This window comes from Pelecanus crispus, chromosome 3, assembly GCF_030463565.1.
Source record: "Pelecanus crispus isolate bPelCri1 chromosome 3, bPelCri1.pri, whole genome shotgun sequence".
Classification (NCBI taxonomy): Eukaryota; Metazoa; Chordata; class Aves; order Pelecaniformes; family Pelecanidae; genus Pelecanus; species Pelecanus crispus.
This window is the reverse complement of record NC_134645.1, coordinates 19,112,584-19,128,435: the sequence shown is the minus strand read 5'-3', so window position 1 is coordinate 19,128,435 and position 15,852 is coordinate 19,112,584. Positions and strand designations below refer to the sequence as shown.

The following is a 15,852-nucleotide window of genomic DNA, read 5'->3' as shown; positions in this document are numbered from 1 at the left end:
CTTCTGTGGCACTGCAGAGGGAGGTGGGCATGTTATTTTAGTCATTCAAAATATAAAGTTTACCTAGAACACTATTTGTGCTTTTAGAGTTATTAGCTGAGATTCCAAGGAACATTTGAAAAAGGCATCTACTCCACTTTCTTTATTAGCTGCCCATTTTAATAATTTTGGTACTATTGTCACAGTACATCAGAAAACAGCAGCACAAAGCATTAGATGGACAAAAATTTTATATTTGTTCCCCTTTAAAAAGCAAACATTTTTAAAACAAAAGGCACTCACGACAGAAACTCTCTCTCCAGTTCATATATAGATGGCCGACAAGTTTTGCTCTTCATTCTACATAAAGGCACAGTACAGTCTCTGTTTTGACCTTCCACATCAATATCAAGTAATGAGGGCATGTGGCAGTTAGTTCTTTCCTCCGTATCTGGCAAGAAGTTAACATCTGGATTTACATTGCCCTCTAAATATTCAGAGTCTTTAGAGTTTGGTTTAATAATACGTGGAATAATCTGCCATGCATCAATTTTACTTCTTAAAGAAGAAGGTCGAGGCCTTGATATAATATTGACAGCGCCTCGCTTTTCAGTTGAAACACCGCTGTGATTGCTTCTTTGTTGAGCAGGCAGAGAGTGCAGAGTTCCAGTAACTGATAGAACTGGTGACGTGGAGACATCATTGGTTGTAGCAAATCCATTAGCTAGGGAAAAGGAAAGGCCAAACAAAAAAAGACAATTTAAACCATGTGACTTCTTGATTTCTTTGCCATTTGTAAAATTGGGTTGCCATAAACACTAGTGTTATTTTTTTTCCACCAGAAAAATTAAGAGGCTTGTACATTTGTGGGAATCTCCTAAGAGAGGACCAGCAGTGCTCAAATAACATTTTTGCATCTATACCCTCTGCTAGAGGCCATAACAACTTATTTTTTATTGCTACAAAAGAGATATATAAAGAAAGCATTAACCACCCAGTAACTGGAGGAATATTAATATGGGAAGAGAGACCCACAAATTTGTCCAGTTATTATGAGTAATTATGTATGCATAGAGTACCATGAAGAATATTACATTTAAGCCACCATAGAACACAGTACTGCAATTTAGAACTTCTTTTCAAAAACTCATTAATCATGAACTTATCCATTTACATGGAAACCAGATTTAAAGACCTTTTTTTCAGCTTAAATTTTTATCAGCAGCTTAACTTATGGATTTGTGCAACATGTGACATAACTTCTAGGTCAAGCAAGCAAATCAAAACTTATCAAACTTGTTTTTCTTGAAGTTAGTAAACGTGCAGTACTAAAATGATGCTCTATCACTCACTTATGCAGACTGTGAAACTACATTAAAGAACTGTACTCTCAGTCTCAGTTAGTCTACAACCACATAATGCAAGCACCTGACACAGGCTCAGTTAATTTCAGCCATAATGCTAATATGGTACATTTCACCTAAAGCAGGTTCTTGCCGACATGAAAAGACCAGGGAAACCTATTTTTATAATAGGTGAGAAAAACAGATATTGCCTTAAAATGAACCATCTCTTCCCCTTAAATCACCATATCCACACTCCTAACAGGATCCTATTCCAAGTGCAGGTAGTTTATTCAGGGTTCAGACACAGAGGGCTTACCCACATACAGTTATGGTGGCTCAGCTAACACATCTCAGTGTTACAAAAACCTTAGCGACTCATTAGTGAATGGTTAGTTTCCCTACATTTTCTGTTTCTATACTTAAAAATCCCCTACATTTTCAGTTAATTACCCACCTGTAGTCTGAAAATTGTTCCCATCTGATAAGGTTCGCCTGTGACCCAACACACTTAACTTTGTCAAGGAATCATTTGGCACATTTTGAGATTCTTGTTTCAGACAAAGATTAAAAGGCTGATTTTTTAATCGTGTAGAAACTGTGTTAGGAGCCAGCTGTATCCTCTGTTCTCTCTTACTTTCAGAAGTTTCAGATGAAAAGTCATCAGTGGATCTACATGGACCACAATCACCAAGCACAGTGCTTACAAATGCATCTTCACTGTCAGATTGAAGTAGGCATTTTGTGGAAAGGGAGGGCATAGAGAGAAGATTCACAGTATTCGCAGCTGGATTTAGGGATGGAATACTTGTTTCCTCTTTCTTGGACTGCAGTCTTGTAGGGCTGGCACTCCTGCGAAACTTTGAAGCACGCTGAAATATTCCATCACGCTTCTTCTTCTCATCTTTAGGCAAGAGTTCATCTGGACCCTGTGATTTGTTCAGCTCTCTGATATCTAAGCCCAGGGCAACAGATGCAAGGAGGACAGCACACCCATACAGCACTGAATCAGTCTTCTTTTTCTGCAGTGTCCTACTCAGACTGTTTGTGGGTGTCATTTGAGGAGTACTATTTGTAGAACTAGCAGAAGTTCCTTCTTCAAAGCTCTCATGTTCTCCTGTATTCTCTCCCTGATCATCTTTCCAAAGAGGTAGATTAATATAGGCCTGATTTGGCAACTTAATTGGCTTTGGTCTTTTACCGTCCAAACCTTCAGGGAGAAGTTTCTTATCAGTACAAACACCTATAAAACATTACAGTATACTTTAAGATTGCAATTCAGCTATTTTGCTATTGCATGTCTGCGTATGTACAACATTATTTCCTTTCACTTGCATAAGTATCAATCTTGAGGTATACTGTACACCCCCTTTAGATGTGGTCAGAAGCTCAGACTCACATTCTAAGATGCAGAAACACATCCTAAGCCTAAACCTCTTCATGTTCTCTTGATAGTCTTTAAATAGCAGAAGTATCATTTTGCTACAATTTCATCTTTTTAGCAACTCCAAAGCAAACTCTATTAGAAGCAACTTACAGATCAACCTTCCTGAGTATATAAGTTAACTGTAAACATATTATGTTTTCCACACCTGACTTACCTTTATTTTAAGAGAGGCATAATGTATCTCCTAACCTTATGCACTCAACACAGTTGAAGAGCAGATATTGTCCTTGCATTTTCTGTGATATCTGAGGATTTGCAATACTTTGGTAGGCTTTTCAAATAACATGGAAAATATTTCTATGTATAGATTACAGTGAAGTAATTTACTATACACAAACTGCCACGTAAGATCTGGAACACATTCTTTAAAACACTTTCAATTAAGCTGTGTTCCAAAATCCAACGAGTTACCAGAATTTTTTCCAATTAATTCATTAGGCCATGGTGGTCTGGAGTAAAAAGTAAATTTGATATCTCACACCTAATGACAAATAAAATGACAAAATATAATTTGACTTACATATATTATTCTACTATAAGCTACTGAATGCTACAGAATAAACAGAAATATTTGAAATGCAAATATGTAAACTTGTATAATCTTCTCTGTATGTAGGGGTTTAGTAGTAAGCAAATAGATCTATAAAATTACTATTTCTGAAGCCCTGAGTTATACCCCTACCAGTATATATGAAGATGAAAATGCCATTTTCCTGGGCAGGGGAAGTAGTGTCCAAGCAGCTTACCATTTCCTCTTCCAGCTGGCATAAATCTAGCCACTGGTACGGACACCAACTTATAGCATAGTTTTTTTCCTGACACTGGTAACTTAATTTTCTCAGATAAGAGAATCCGTAGTATAGAAAGGGTGTGCAAATTTGAAAATGATTATGAATATTATATACCCACAGCACATTATGGTAATGGACATAAAAAGCAACACAGAGCTCTTATGTTCCTGATCCTAAGATGATTAAGTATGTTTTTCCTTGTGATTTACCTGCAAATCCCAAAATGTTGTCTAAACAACTTTAAGATTTGAAATCTACATATTTCTTCTTGAAAATGTAGAGAATAAGTCTCATTTAAAAACCAGGAAATTAATATCTAGGAATACATTGGGGCTTACAGGTTTTTAAACAACTATGCATTTTTTTTAAACAACTATGCAGAGCCCACTAACAATAAAAGTCATTAACAATCATTTAAATGTCAAGACAATTACTGATTTAGATTTTTTTTTTTTAAAAGAAGCTAAAAAGCAGTGACTGCAGACTTCATATACAGACCAGCCTGCAACTCAAAAACATGGAAAAAATCTCTATGTGGTACTGCTTACACACCATGTATATTTCTTAGCTGCTAATGCTGGAAATGTAAAGATGTTAACACTTGCATTTTTTTTATAGATAGGTTTTTTGCACAGGAAAATGATCTGCAGCATGACTACTCTTCTAATAATCTGCATAATCCTTGAGGAATTCAAGCAATACAATTTATAATACTGGAGGTAGACTTAATGCCATTACATGGCAACTTTCACTTTTTCAAAAATAGCTCTTACCTTGGTCCACAAATAGTGAAGCTAAGGGAACACCCTTCTGATTTTTCATTAAAAGGGTTGACCAAGGGTTGCTGCCATCTGAAAGGGGTCTAACTCTGAAATAACAATAGTTATTTTGATATTACAGAGGATACCATGCTTATATATGCTTTGACAGAAAATTACTAGAACATCTTTCTTTTTAAATTATAAACATGTAGTACATAACTTGAAAACAGTAAAGCTTTCCAAAGGTAAAAAAAATAATTCTACATAATAGCACAGAGTTTATACGATTATAAATTGATACATGCTTTATATCAGGTAATCCTTATAAGATTAAAATTTCAGGCCTAAAATGTGAATGAAAAATGGGCCTTGACTATCTATTGAAGAACAAAAGTTGGTGAAAACCTGGACAACAGTTTCACCATGTCAAAGAAATTACGTGCATATCAGAAATTTATTAAACATAGTGACTTTAAAATAAACAAAAATATCACAAAGCCATATTCAACACATGGTCTGGAACCAACTACTGCCATAGGTAAATGAGTGGATGTCTCTACCAAGGATTAAAAAAAAAAAAAAAAAACAAGGCTCTATAAATAATTATATATACTAGGAAAGACAAGGAAAAGGATCTCTTGCTTCAGAAAAACTGCTAACCTCCAGTTTTGAGCAATCAGAAAAAATAATCTGAAAGTGAAGGTATCCAATTGATTTTCAGAACCCTTTCACCCTGTGTTTGTCAGCGTAAATGATGATGTTGTTGTGAACTGTGCTTCATGTATGCAAAGTCAGTCTTAATCGTACTGGAAGTGCCCACTGGGGGCCATCTTGCAGTTCCTCAAGTCAGTCTGAAGAAAGGCAAGACAGACAGACAGACCATAAATGTCTGGTATGCATTAGTAGTTCAGCATCCCAGTATGTTCCAAGTCTCAAAAAACAGAGCTAAAGAGTGATACATAAAAGCCACTAAAACCTTAAGATAAGTAAGTGTTTCATCCTCAAGTCTATGTGGGGGAGCTATTAATTATTAATGTAATTCCTAAATTAATTAAAAGGTAGGACTGGGTTTTAGCTGTAACTAGAGACTGCAGAACTTCTCACTCACTACCCATGTTAGTGATTCAGTTACCAAGAACGCTTAGTATTATCAAACAAAATGTAGTAGACATACTTGTCCTTACAATCTGCACGATCCTTTGTTTGAACTGAACTTGGTCCCCATGTACAACCTCTCTTTTTAAAACTCCTCTTCACATCTTCAAACTCTTCTTGGTGATAGGTTGTGCTCCGTCCCCAAGTTCTGTTGCTTTCATCTGAAGTTACTAGAGATTGGATTTAAAAACACAAACAAAAAAACCCCACACATAAATAGTATTTCCAAACCCAAAATATTTTGAGAGAATTTTCTCCACTGCAAAACCATTTTGACACAGTAACACAAAAAGAGTAGACAAAATTTGGAATTTTTTTCTTTTACAAAAACCACCACGTAAACTGCCCTGATCCAAAAAGATGAGCAAGCAAGAAAAATAATTTGTGAGCTGACAAAGACCCAAATTAAAGATAAAGTAGCAAAACAACCATATTTTCCATGCTTCCTTTAACTGAGGACCTTATATTTAGGTAATTCAGACGAGTGAGTTAGACTGAGCACTTAAATTCCAATGAAAAAAATACATGCTGTGGAACAATCAGTATCAAATGAAACAGAATATTCCAATTGTGACAATGATTAACGTTTTCTTTCTCACTACACCAAAACGAATTATACTTTTAAAGTATCTAACCTTCATTAAATGCTTAGTCTGTCACTGTCTCAACTGTTAAATTAAACAGAACCAGCACCTTTGAAGCATAACGAAATCTTGCCTTTTTTCATAACCTCACTGGGAAGTTCATATTCACTTGTGATATCTACATCTTGCTGGTACACATATACACTGTTTCTTCGGCCATTAGTTGCGTGTGTATCTGTTTTGGGAATCACTGAGGAAAAATTAAGAGAATGTAGTAGAGATCTTAGTCAAGCTGATTTCAGAAACAGAACTGCTCCCCTTATATTTTTATCTCTGGGTCATAAAGCCTGGATCTATAAAGGCACTAAACATCTTCTGATAGAAGGTTTTTACCATAGGGTTTAAACAGTCCTCTTTCTAGGACCAGACCTAGGCAAGTAGATTTTTGTATATGACCAACTAGCTGGAAAAGTAACTTGCTATCAACTTAGCATGCTTACAGCTATGATGGAGAGACCTAAGAGAAAAACAACTTAGCCAGTTATAACAGCATGATAAATGAGGTGGCATTTACATGCCCGTGGTTCTGCCCCTTCTGCACTGCACAGCACAGCACTCTCCTCCTGCCTCACCTTACACCTTCCCACCAGCATGGCCTCCCCTGTAGTACGGCACTATTTGCCTTCTTTATACTCCCATTTTCAACCACATTCCAGGACCTATGGAATACATATCTTACTGGTTTTCCTCCTCCCCTTAAAACACCTTTCAAAATCAGCTCAATTTGTTTTAATAGCAAGATTTACAATTAACTAGATTTTTATTTTAACTTAAAAAACTTTTAGATTGGAAGCTAGTCTTGCTCATGACAAAGTGAAGCAATCAAGTAAGCAATTGTTAGATACGCCTGTTCAAATCACCTGTATTTGAGCAAGTCTTCTTGAAACAAAGACACTTTGAAGTTAAATCAAGATAAAACATTATTGTGGGAAAGAGAATTTATTTTGCACAGGTGCAGATGGGTGTGGAAGCTGAATTGTTTCAGCTAGATACTCCTGAGAGATCTGATAAGCTTTTAGGTAAAGCCTAGGGATCCAAACTCAGAAACAGAAGAGTACTTCTTTAAAAGGAGAGCCTTTATGTTGTCCTGTACGTTCTAGTCCTACAAATACAAATGCCTGCTCAAATAAAAAAAAGAAAAATCCCCAGTGGCACTTAGCACACATGCAAGGAGTGGCACTGCTATAGCTTACATAAGGCTATGCATTTAAAAAAAAACCAAACCAACCCTCAAGTTTTCAGAATCATGCCCATACCTGATACTTGCTTAATTTCCAAGTATTTCTATACAGAGCAAGGAGAATCAAAGATAAAATAAGACAGTCTTGTTCATATGTAATTATGACATCTTACTACGAAAAACCTTTCTTACCTTTCTGCAGTAAAAAAATAACCAACCAAAAAAACCCACCACATGGTGGGTTGGGAAACCATTATCAACACAGATACTGTGTCAGCTAACTTCTGAAAAAGACTTTACACAGTTTTCCTTCCATCTCAAATTTTCATTAAGAAAAGTAAGACAGGGTTTGCCCACCTCTCTCCTTTATCCACAACATATGGGTAGTAATGGTCTTCACCTAGGGAACTGTATCAGTTACAGTTCAAACAAATAATAAAGTTACTGCCAGAAAAGACACTTCTCCCTTAGACATTAATAATGAAAAGGATTTCAGAAGGAACAGGTATATCAAAGAAGATGAGAGATCTGGTTTCTACCCAAACTTTAAACAAAGTTTCAGGTTTGTTTAAAAAAAACTAAACAAACAACCCCCCCTAGCTACAGAACAGTATGCAGAAAAAAAAACACCCATGCATTTTGATTTCCCCTCCTCCTTATTTACATCTGTTAAAGCCAGATTCTGAAGTCATTTCCTTCAGAGGTGACCACCCTTGTAAGGGAAGACAGTCACCATCCATAAGCAATCAGCTGGAACAGGTTCCACTGATTTCATAAGGAGAGAGAAACTTGAGGCTTTTTCATCTCACATCGCATTCCATTTTAAATATGGACAACCGAACAACCTGCTTTGCACGATACATCAGACAGTACAAATGCAAGCAGTGAATGCTGTAGAAATTGTTTTCTATCTCTACATATGTTGTTCCCAAATATAAATGCGGGAATTTAAATATAAATATATAATATTTAATACTGATATATATACAGATATAAATACTGTCAGTTTTCTTCCATATTCACAGTACCTCCACTACATGAGCATGAACACACCTTCCCTTCTGTCATCAGTATACATGGAATAACGTAGGCCTACAAGCATACTCACATTTTTATTTTTGTTTCTTTCTCTTGTTTTCAAAAAACCTAAAGCAAGCTTTCTTCTTTATTTTCTGCTGGTTTTGTATTTGCTTAAAGCTTGCTTCTCTTTTGAGATAAGCAAGCTGGGTTGCTGGCTGATTCTTCAGCCTTTCCCTCTCACATGACTCCCTTATTCTCTGAATCTTTTTTTTTTTTTTTCCCCTCCTCCTTTTTTTCTGGATAGTCCATACCCAATATTTCCTTTATCAACTCCAATACCTAATAAAAACTTGTTTTCCATCCTACATGGGTTCTAAATGTGATGCTTTGCCTTTTGCCATTATAAATTTTGATTCTTCATTGTTTTATCCCAGTCAGTTTGCAAATGAGTTCCTGAAGTTATTAAGGAAAGATATGATTTAAAGCATTCACAATCATTTTGAATTACTGAAAATTAGTTAGCATTTTACCAAGATTATTCCTCCCATTAAAAAACAAGTTGTAATGTTAGAACAAGTTAACAGACCTGGAAATCTGTCTGGAATCTGATACCTCTACCTGTGTTTCAGTGAGTATATGGAACAAACAGTCTCTATTGACCAACTGAACAAATAGAAATGGTGGAGACTTACACTGTATAGCTCGAAGACGAGGAATTATTGTGGGGCTACTTGATGGACTAGAGCTGTTACTGTTTAAACTCCTCCTCTTATCCAGATTGGGGGATGCCTGCACTGTTATTTTGTGCTGGAAATCTGTAAAACAAATCCATTTTAATGTTCTAAATAAAAATATCTTCAGATCATACTGCTGTGCTTATTAAAACAATTAAAGCTATATAATGAATTAGTCTTGATAGTGTAAGAGATGCTCATATTAAACACACTGACAAACTCTAACTCTTAATGTAACAATTTAGATATTAAGTCAGACAGGCAGGATTTCACACCTTCACAGACACTATGTGATAGGCTTGCAGTAACACCAACAAACGCAGGTAGGTCCAAGTGGACTCAAACTGAGACACATGCACATCACAAGTTGTTATTCAATCTTGTTGGTTGTCACAGAGGGAATGAAATATCTCAATATTTCATCTGAAATCAATCAATATTCATGGCAATCAGATTTGCCTTATTTTTTTTAACATGTAATTCATATACAACATTAAAAGTAGCATGAACAAAGAAGTCACATCTATCAACATGTCAGAAAAACAAGACACCAAACTACAGCATTACAAATATTTATAGCAATGTAGTAAAACAAAGAACAAGTATTGGCAAGTAGGAAAAACTTTATTAAATAAAATTTGACTATATGTCCCTCTCTAATCCCCATCATCAGTGCAATTAGATTGTATGCTATTCTTACAACAGAATTGTCTCAAGGACAAGTTCATCTGGATGATTCTTGACAACAAAGAGCTAAGCGGCATTCTGAGTAAAACTGTTTATTTCATTACTCTTTCAAGATAAATGAACAGAACTGGAAACAAAGGACCAAATAAGCCTGCAGAAGAGAAGGCTCTGGGGAGACCTTATAGCAGCCTTCCAGTACCTGAAGGGGGCCAAAAAGAAAGCTGAAGAGGGACTTTTTACAAGGGCATGAAGTGATAGGGCAAGGAGTAATGGCTTTAAAATGAAAGAGAGTAGATTTAGATTAGATATAAGGAAGAAATTCTTCACTATGAGGGTGGTGAGGCACTGGAACAGGCTGCCCAGAGAAGTTGTGGATGCCCCATCCCTGGAAGTGTTCAAGGCCAGGTTGGATGGGGCTTTGAGCAACCTGGTCTAGTGGAAGGTATCCCTGGCCGTGGCAGAGGGGCTGGAACTAGATGATCTTTAAGCTCCCTTCCAACCCAAACCGCTCTGTGATTCTATGAAATATTTAGTTTAAACTTGTGATCCAGCACAAACGAATCTAACATGCTTGTCTGGGAGGCTGCAGTGTGATTTTTATTTTATTTACTGTTATTATTATTTTTAACATAAGGAAGAATTAAGCTTATTTCACTAGTACTCTAAATATTACCCCCCTCCTTGTATCTTTCCAACTACCAGACAGCTATGATTTGGGTAGACCTGTGTTAGCATGGCATTAAGTTCTTACTGCATTAGTAATGAACTGACAGTCTTGAGCTGGAAGCCACTGAAAGGAAGCCCATCAACACCAGGATGCTGCTACCACTTTTGAAGGCTTTCCAACCATTGGTGTAACCTTGAGTTTCCATAGTGCCATCTCGTGGCAACATTAAAAAGGCACCACTAAACTAGTCCCTGACACTAAAAAAACCCGACTCTCTACAAACACACCTCCTTTGAAAAGGGGGCATTTTAATGCTTTCTTGGGTGGAATTAAATGGTCTAACATTCAAATTATACCACATTTGTATTCTGAAATAATATCTTCTGTTGCTATTACAGTGTTTTCTTTTAAGAAGGCACCGAAGATTGTAACTGCTGTGTTGTATTTTGCAACTGCAATAGGCATGCAATTTGGACCTACCACACCTGTACCTCCAGCCTTTACGAAGTGCTGGTTTTCTACTATGTATTTGCAAGTTTAGGGCAAACAACACTAATATTTGATCATATTGGAACGCTCTGGGATGTGATAAAAAGGTATTTTTCTATCTACACAAAAAGAATGATAGCAAAAATCTGAACTTCAAACCAGTCTTAAATAATTTGGCTCCCATGCCAGTATCCTTTCCCTCCAGGATACAATGGACTTCTGCCTGAATCAGGTAAAAAATTCTTCCAGCTGAACTGAAGACAAGAGCTTCATGTGTGAAAGTTGTTTCCTTGGGGCGGGGGGACACACGGACAACACACGACATGACAACACACAACAGACGGGATGTGGAGAAAAGAAAAAAGGGCCATACAATTCTGACTATATCCTTTTGCACTATTAAGGCAGAAGGACCTTGCAATGAATTAAAATAGTAGCCAATAATGAAAACATTAACCATGGAACTGAAGCCTGCATATTTAATCGTAACACATATTGTGAACTTTAAAAAAGTTGCAAACCTGAAGGCAAACTAATTCTGTGTCCATCTTTAAGTTTTAACCGGCTTCTTTTAAATTTGCCCTTCCTCTTCTTTACATTGGGTTTCTCTTGATTTAACTGGAATATCATGATATTCAGCTCACGTTCCAGTACATCGATCTCACGTTCTGCTAACTGTTGCTCACGGCGCTTAAGTAATTCTTCTTGAGATTTTTGCTGAAGAGCTGCTCTTGTCAACTCCTCTTCTCGTGATCGAAGCTCCTAAAGACAAGATTCACACAAGTGAAACTAAGTAATAATGTGAAGGTTGTATTAAAGGATATATAAAGTGCACAGTAGGTTTTATTTCCTTATCTATTTTCATGATGCACAACATACATGTAACATGCACATATGACCTTCTGACACTCCTCCATTCTGCATAAGCCAAGATTCTGTATCCAGACACAATCAAGCTTTATACAGATTTCCTTTTAACCATTTAACTTGAGACACTTTACTTCAGGTAAGCACTGGCAATGGGGACAACACATCCAATCAAAGATTATCGGCTTACAGCCTAGCAGAAAATGTGCTCAAAGTACTTCACATCAGAAATTCTTTCAAAGCATGAGGGCCGCTCTTAGATAGCTCCTATGCACTAACATAAAGTCAATGACCTGACAAAAACACAAATGAATGCCTTTATCTTAAATTTTCTAACCTTTCCTGTTTTTCAGCCACATATTAAGTAGCACCTTTCTATCTAGAAAAGCAATCAGTATTACACCAAATGAGGATTAGTGTAGTAGGATAAACCAAGTCATAAGACAGAAGACAGCTGTTTCTTAATTAAAATCTAGCAGGTATCTGTGTAACATCAAACAGCTACTAACCATTGAGTTACACCACAAAGGCTGTCTAACCATCAATCCCATAGAATAGTTGTTCTTTTCCCTTTATTCTTTTTTTATTTTAGAGAAGGAAAAGCTTTAGTGAGGACGCTAGTTCATTTTTCAGGGTAAATGAATCCCCAGTGCTAAACAGCTGTAAACCTCCAATCTTAAAATTATCCTCAGCTTCCAAAATCTGTTAAAACATATCTGAAATTCAAGTAGACCTCCCTTCATAGTATGGGGCATATTATACATGAAACAGACTTACCTAGAAGTGTTGTAGTCAGTACTGCTAATAGACCACAGGAAAAGGAGAAGCTATGATGTGATTGATAACTGTATGTTTCTTACTACATCATTTTTTCATTTTTACATACGATTGTGTAAATTCTACCTGGATATAAATTGAAATTCAATTCAAAATAGAAAACCAGCATTTGAAAGTAAGCTATGCTAAAAGTGCTGGATAGTTAAGAATCTTATTCCTAATTAAATTAATTAATTTTGTCACTGTACAATCTTATACTTGTGGTGGTGTTTGGTTCTTTCCCCTCCTCTCCCCCAGCAGACTGCCTACTTCTGCTTGTCAGTATCTGGCAATGTTGTATGCCAGCACAATTCCATATCGCATGGGGTGAAAGCAAAAAAAGAAACTTTCTGCTCTTTTTAACTCCCACTTTGTCTTGAATAAATTAGTTTCTGAACTATACTACTTTGATGTTTTCAAATGAGGGGAAAAAACACCCCTCTCTGTTCTTGCCAAAAAGACTATGGATGTCAAACAACAGGTTAGCAGTGAAGCAAACTCGTTCAGTGAGAAGTATCTGTTCCTCAGAAAGATACTTGTTTTTCCTTTACAGCTATAGCATACACACACTGCTTATCATTGCTTTCAAATTTAATTGACATGATTGACAAATTTCATATGGTTTGCTAATTTTAAATAATATGTTTCAACACAATATTTACAATTTTTTAAATCTTTTTTTAAATCCACTCTGCTTAACATACAGTTTCGCAAAAGGCAATTCTGCCTCTTGGAAATTCAAAGCAGCCTGTCTTCACACCAGCAAGTAAGGTCTGGGGTTTTGTTTTGTGTTGTGGGGGGCTTTTTTGTTTTTGTTTGTTTAAAGATATTTAATCACTGAATTGAGAGATTGCTGCAAATTCTCACTTTCCTCCTCATCCTGTCCAGTCAAAACTGGACAACCTAAACCAAAGATTGGAAGCAGAAGCTGCATGAATTCATATTTAGAATAAAGGTACTTTAGAGTTTAAATAGAAAAGATGTGCACTGCTGTATTAATACTACACTAAAGATGTATTAGGAGACACTGTTGATTATCCATCTCTTGTTGTCCTCAAATCCAGGTTCTATAAAGCTCAGTAAGCAGGCAAAAATTGAGGGCCCATATTGAAAAGGTAGACAGTCTAGAAAAAGTGCTTCCTCACTGAGAGATTAAGTATTTACTCTTTTCCAAATAAACTAATTAAAACCAGACTTGCTGCAATTAGTTATGCAATGTTTTTACACCACTCTACAATTAAAACACCCATTGTAAGGAAGCTAGGAAAGAATTCTATATTTAAGTTGCTCAAGAACATTTGTCAAAAGAAGATTGTGATCTTCTCTTGGAGTGGGCGTCACCATCAAGCCCTTGAGGAAATTCCTCCAGCTACAGAAGTTCCTCTTTTACAGGGCATGAGACTCCATGAAGATTTTTTGTTTGTTTGTTTTATTATTATTATATAAATACTTCATAGACATTACTTTCTCCCTACAACCTGTCAGTAAAACTGATAATGTGCCAATTTAAATAAGGCTGCACATATGAAAACCTTGTCTAAGTCAAATTTACATGCTTTTATTCTTAAACAGCTTTACCTAATTAGGGCAGATGCCTTTGGAGATGCATTTACTTTGGCATATGAGAAGTAAATTTCATTTTATCTTTTGCCTTCCCTAATTAAGCTTAACTCATGTTCACACCAAAAATATGATTCTTCTCCCAAAGCTCTGTGCCGACTTACTTAATCCTAAGCTTGATTTAGTCAGCGTTTAGGAAATCATATACTGGACTAATGCCTCCAGAAAATAAAAAAAAAAAAAAAATAAATAAAATACTGAATGAGAATGCCTGTTACAATGGCTCCCAGAGTATAAAGGGGAGAATGGCTGGTTGAGCAGTTGCTGGAGGGGCAGAAAAGACAGTTATGCCCTATGGCAGGTTGCAGCAAGTAAATGCAGTGGCTGGTGACCCCACGGCAACTAAAGAGCAAAGTCTCTACTCTCTGTAGGAGAACTATAACCTATCTGGAAAGGAAGAGATCTGACAGCTACAGAGGCACACGGCCCAGCTCTAGCAACCTGTATGCCCACTGCAGGCAGGGCAGAGACTACACAGGCACCACTTACCCAGCTCTGTGAACTGAAATGGAAGAGGGAAAAGCAGATGTGGAAGAAAAGGCAGATACGAAGCATGTAAGATTATTATGGACGATACTGCAATCTTAGAATCACAGAACTGTTTAGGTTGGAAAAGACCTTTAAGATCATCAAGTCCAACCGTTAACCTAACACTACCCAGTCCACCACTAAACCATGTCCCTAAGCATCACATCTACACGCCTTTTAAATACCACCAGTGATGGTGACTCAACCACTTCCCTGGGCAGCCTGTTCCAATGCTTGACAACCCTTTTGGTCAAGAAATTTTTCCTAATATCCAACCTAAACCTCCCCTGGCACAACTTGAGGCCATTTCCTCTTGACCTATCACTTGTTACTTGGACGAAGAGACCAACACCCACCTCTCACTACAGCCTCCTTCAGGCAGTTGTAGAGAGCGATAAGGTCTCCCCTCAGCCTCCTTTTCTCCAGGCTGAACAACCTCAGTTCCTTCAGCTGCTCCTCACAGGGATTGTGCTCTAGACCCTTCATCAGCTTCGCTGCCCTTCTTTGGACACGCATCTTAGTGGTGATCAATAAATTCTGATATCACATATGCTGGTATTACAGTAGATCTGTAATGTCACACCTATCACCAGCCAATAGTCCAGAGACAGTCATTTGTGACTTGATGAGAAGTAGTGAGGGACAAAGGCTACTGACAGTGACATGCACGACGAGAGTTTAGTTTTTGCTTTTGTTAAAGTTAAGTGACTCCGTCTTTTATAAAGATTTCTTCACAAGTCAGTGCATCTCAATTCTCTTCTTCCTCATCTATTACCACTTCATGAAAAACAACAACAAATATATACTGGGCAATAATTCTACAGCAAGGAAGACCTGCAAAGAAGGAATCTGTTTCTACTAGAAGCATTTCTAACAGGGACTCAAGAGGACACTTGGCCTATTCCAACTGTTCCCTTTATCAAGCTGTCTAAAGGAAAATATAAACCTCAGGATGATTGAAAAATAATTGAAGTAACTAAAAGGGAGCAAAGAGAATTAACAGTGAGCACTCATTTAGCACAAATATATCATAATATGACAATATGGAAAGAAGATCAGTGACAGGAATGTGGATAATAAAACAAGAGAAACTGGATTTGCCAATTTACTCATTTCATGAGTAA

General features: G+C 36.8%; 1 protein-coding gene across 1 annotated transcript in view; it reads right to left on the bottom strand.

Annotated features, from left to right (window-relative positions):
• Positions 1–278: 278 nt before the first annotated feature.
• The window catches only part of MAP3K21 (mitogen-activated protein kinase kinase kinase 21), a 41,963-nt gene continuing 26,389 nt past the window's right edge, over positions 279–15,852 (bottom strand). The window contains exons 5-11 of the mRNA XM_075707879.1: positions 11,419–11,659; positions 9,013–9,135; positions 6,194–6,310; positions 5,496–5,646; positions 4,334–4,428; positions 1,780–2,565; positions 279–703 (exon numbers count right to left, since the gene is read on the bottom strand). Of these exons, the coding sequence (XP_075563994.1) occupies positions 279–703; positions 1,780–2,565; positions 4,334–4,428; positions 5,496–5,646; positions 6,194–6,310; positions 9,013–9,135; positions 11,419–11,659 (1,938 nt within the window). The remainder of the gene's footprint in view (positions 704–1,779; positions 2,566–4,333; positions 4,429–5,495; positions 5,647–6,193; positions 6,311–9,012; positions 9,136–11,418; positions 11,660–15,852) is intronic.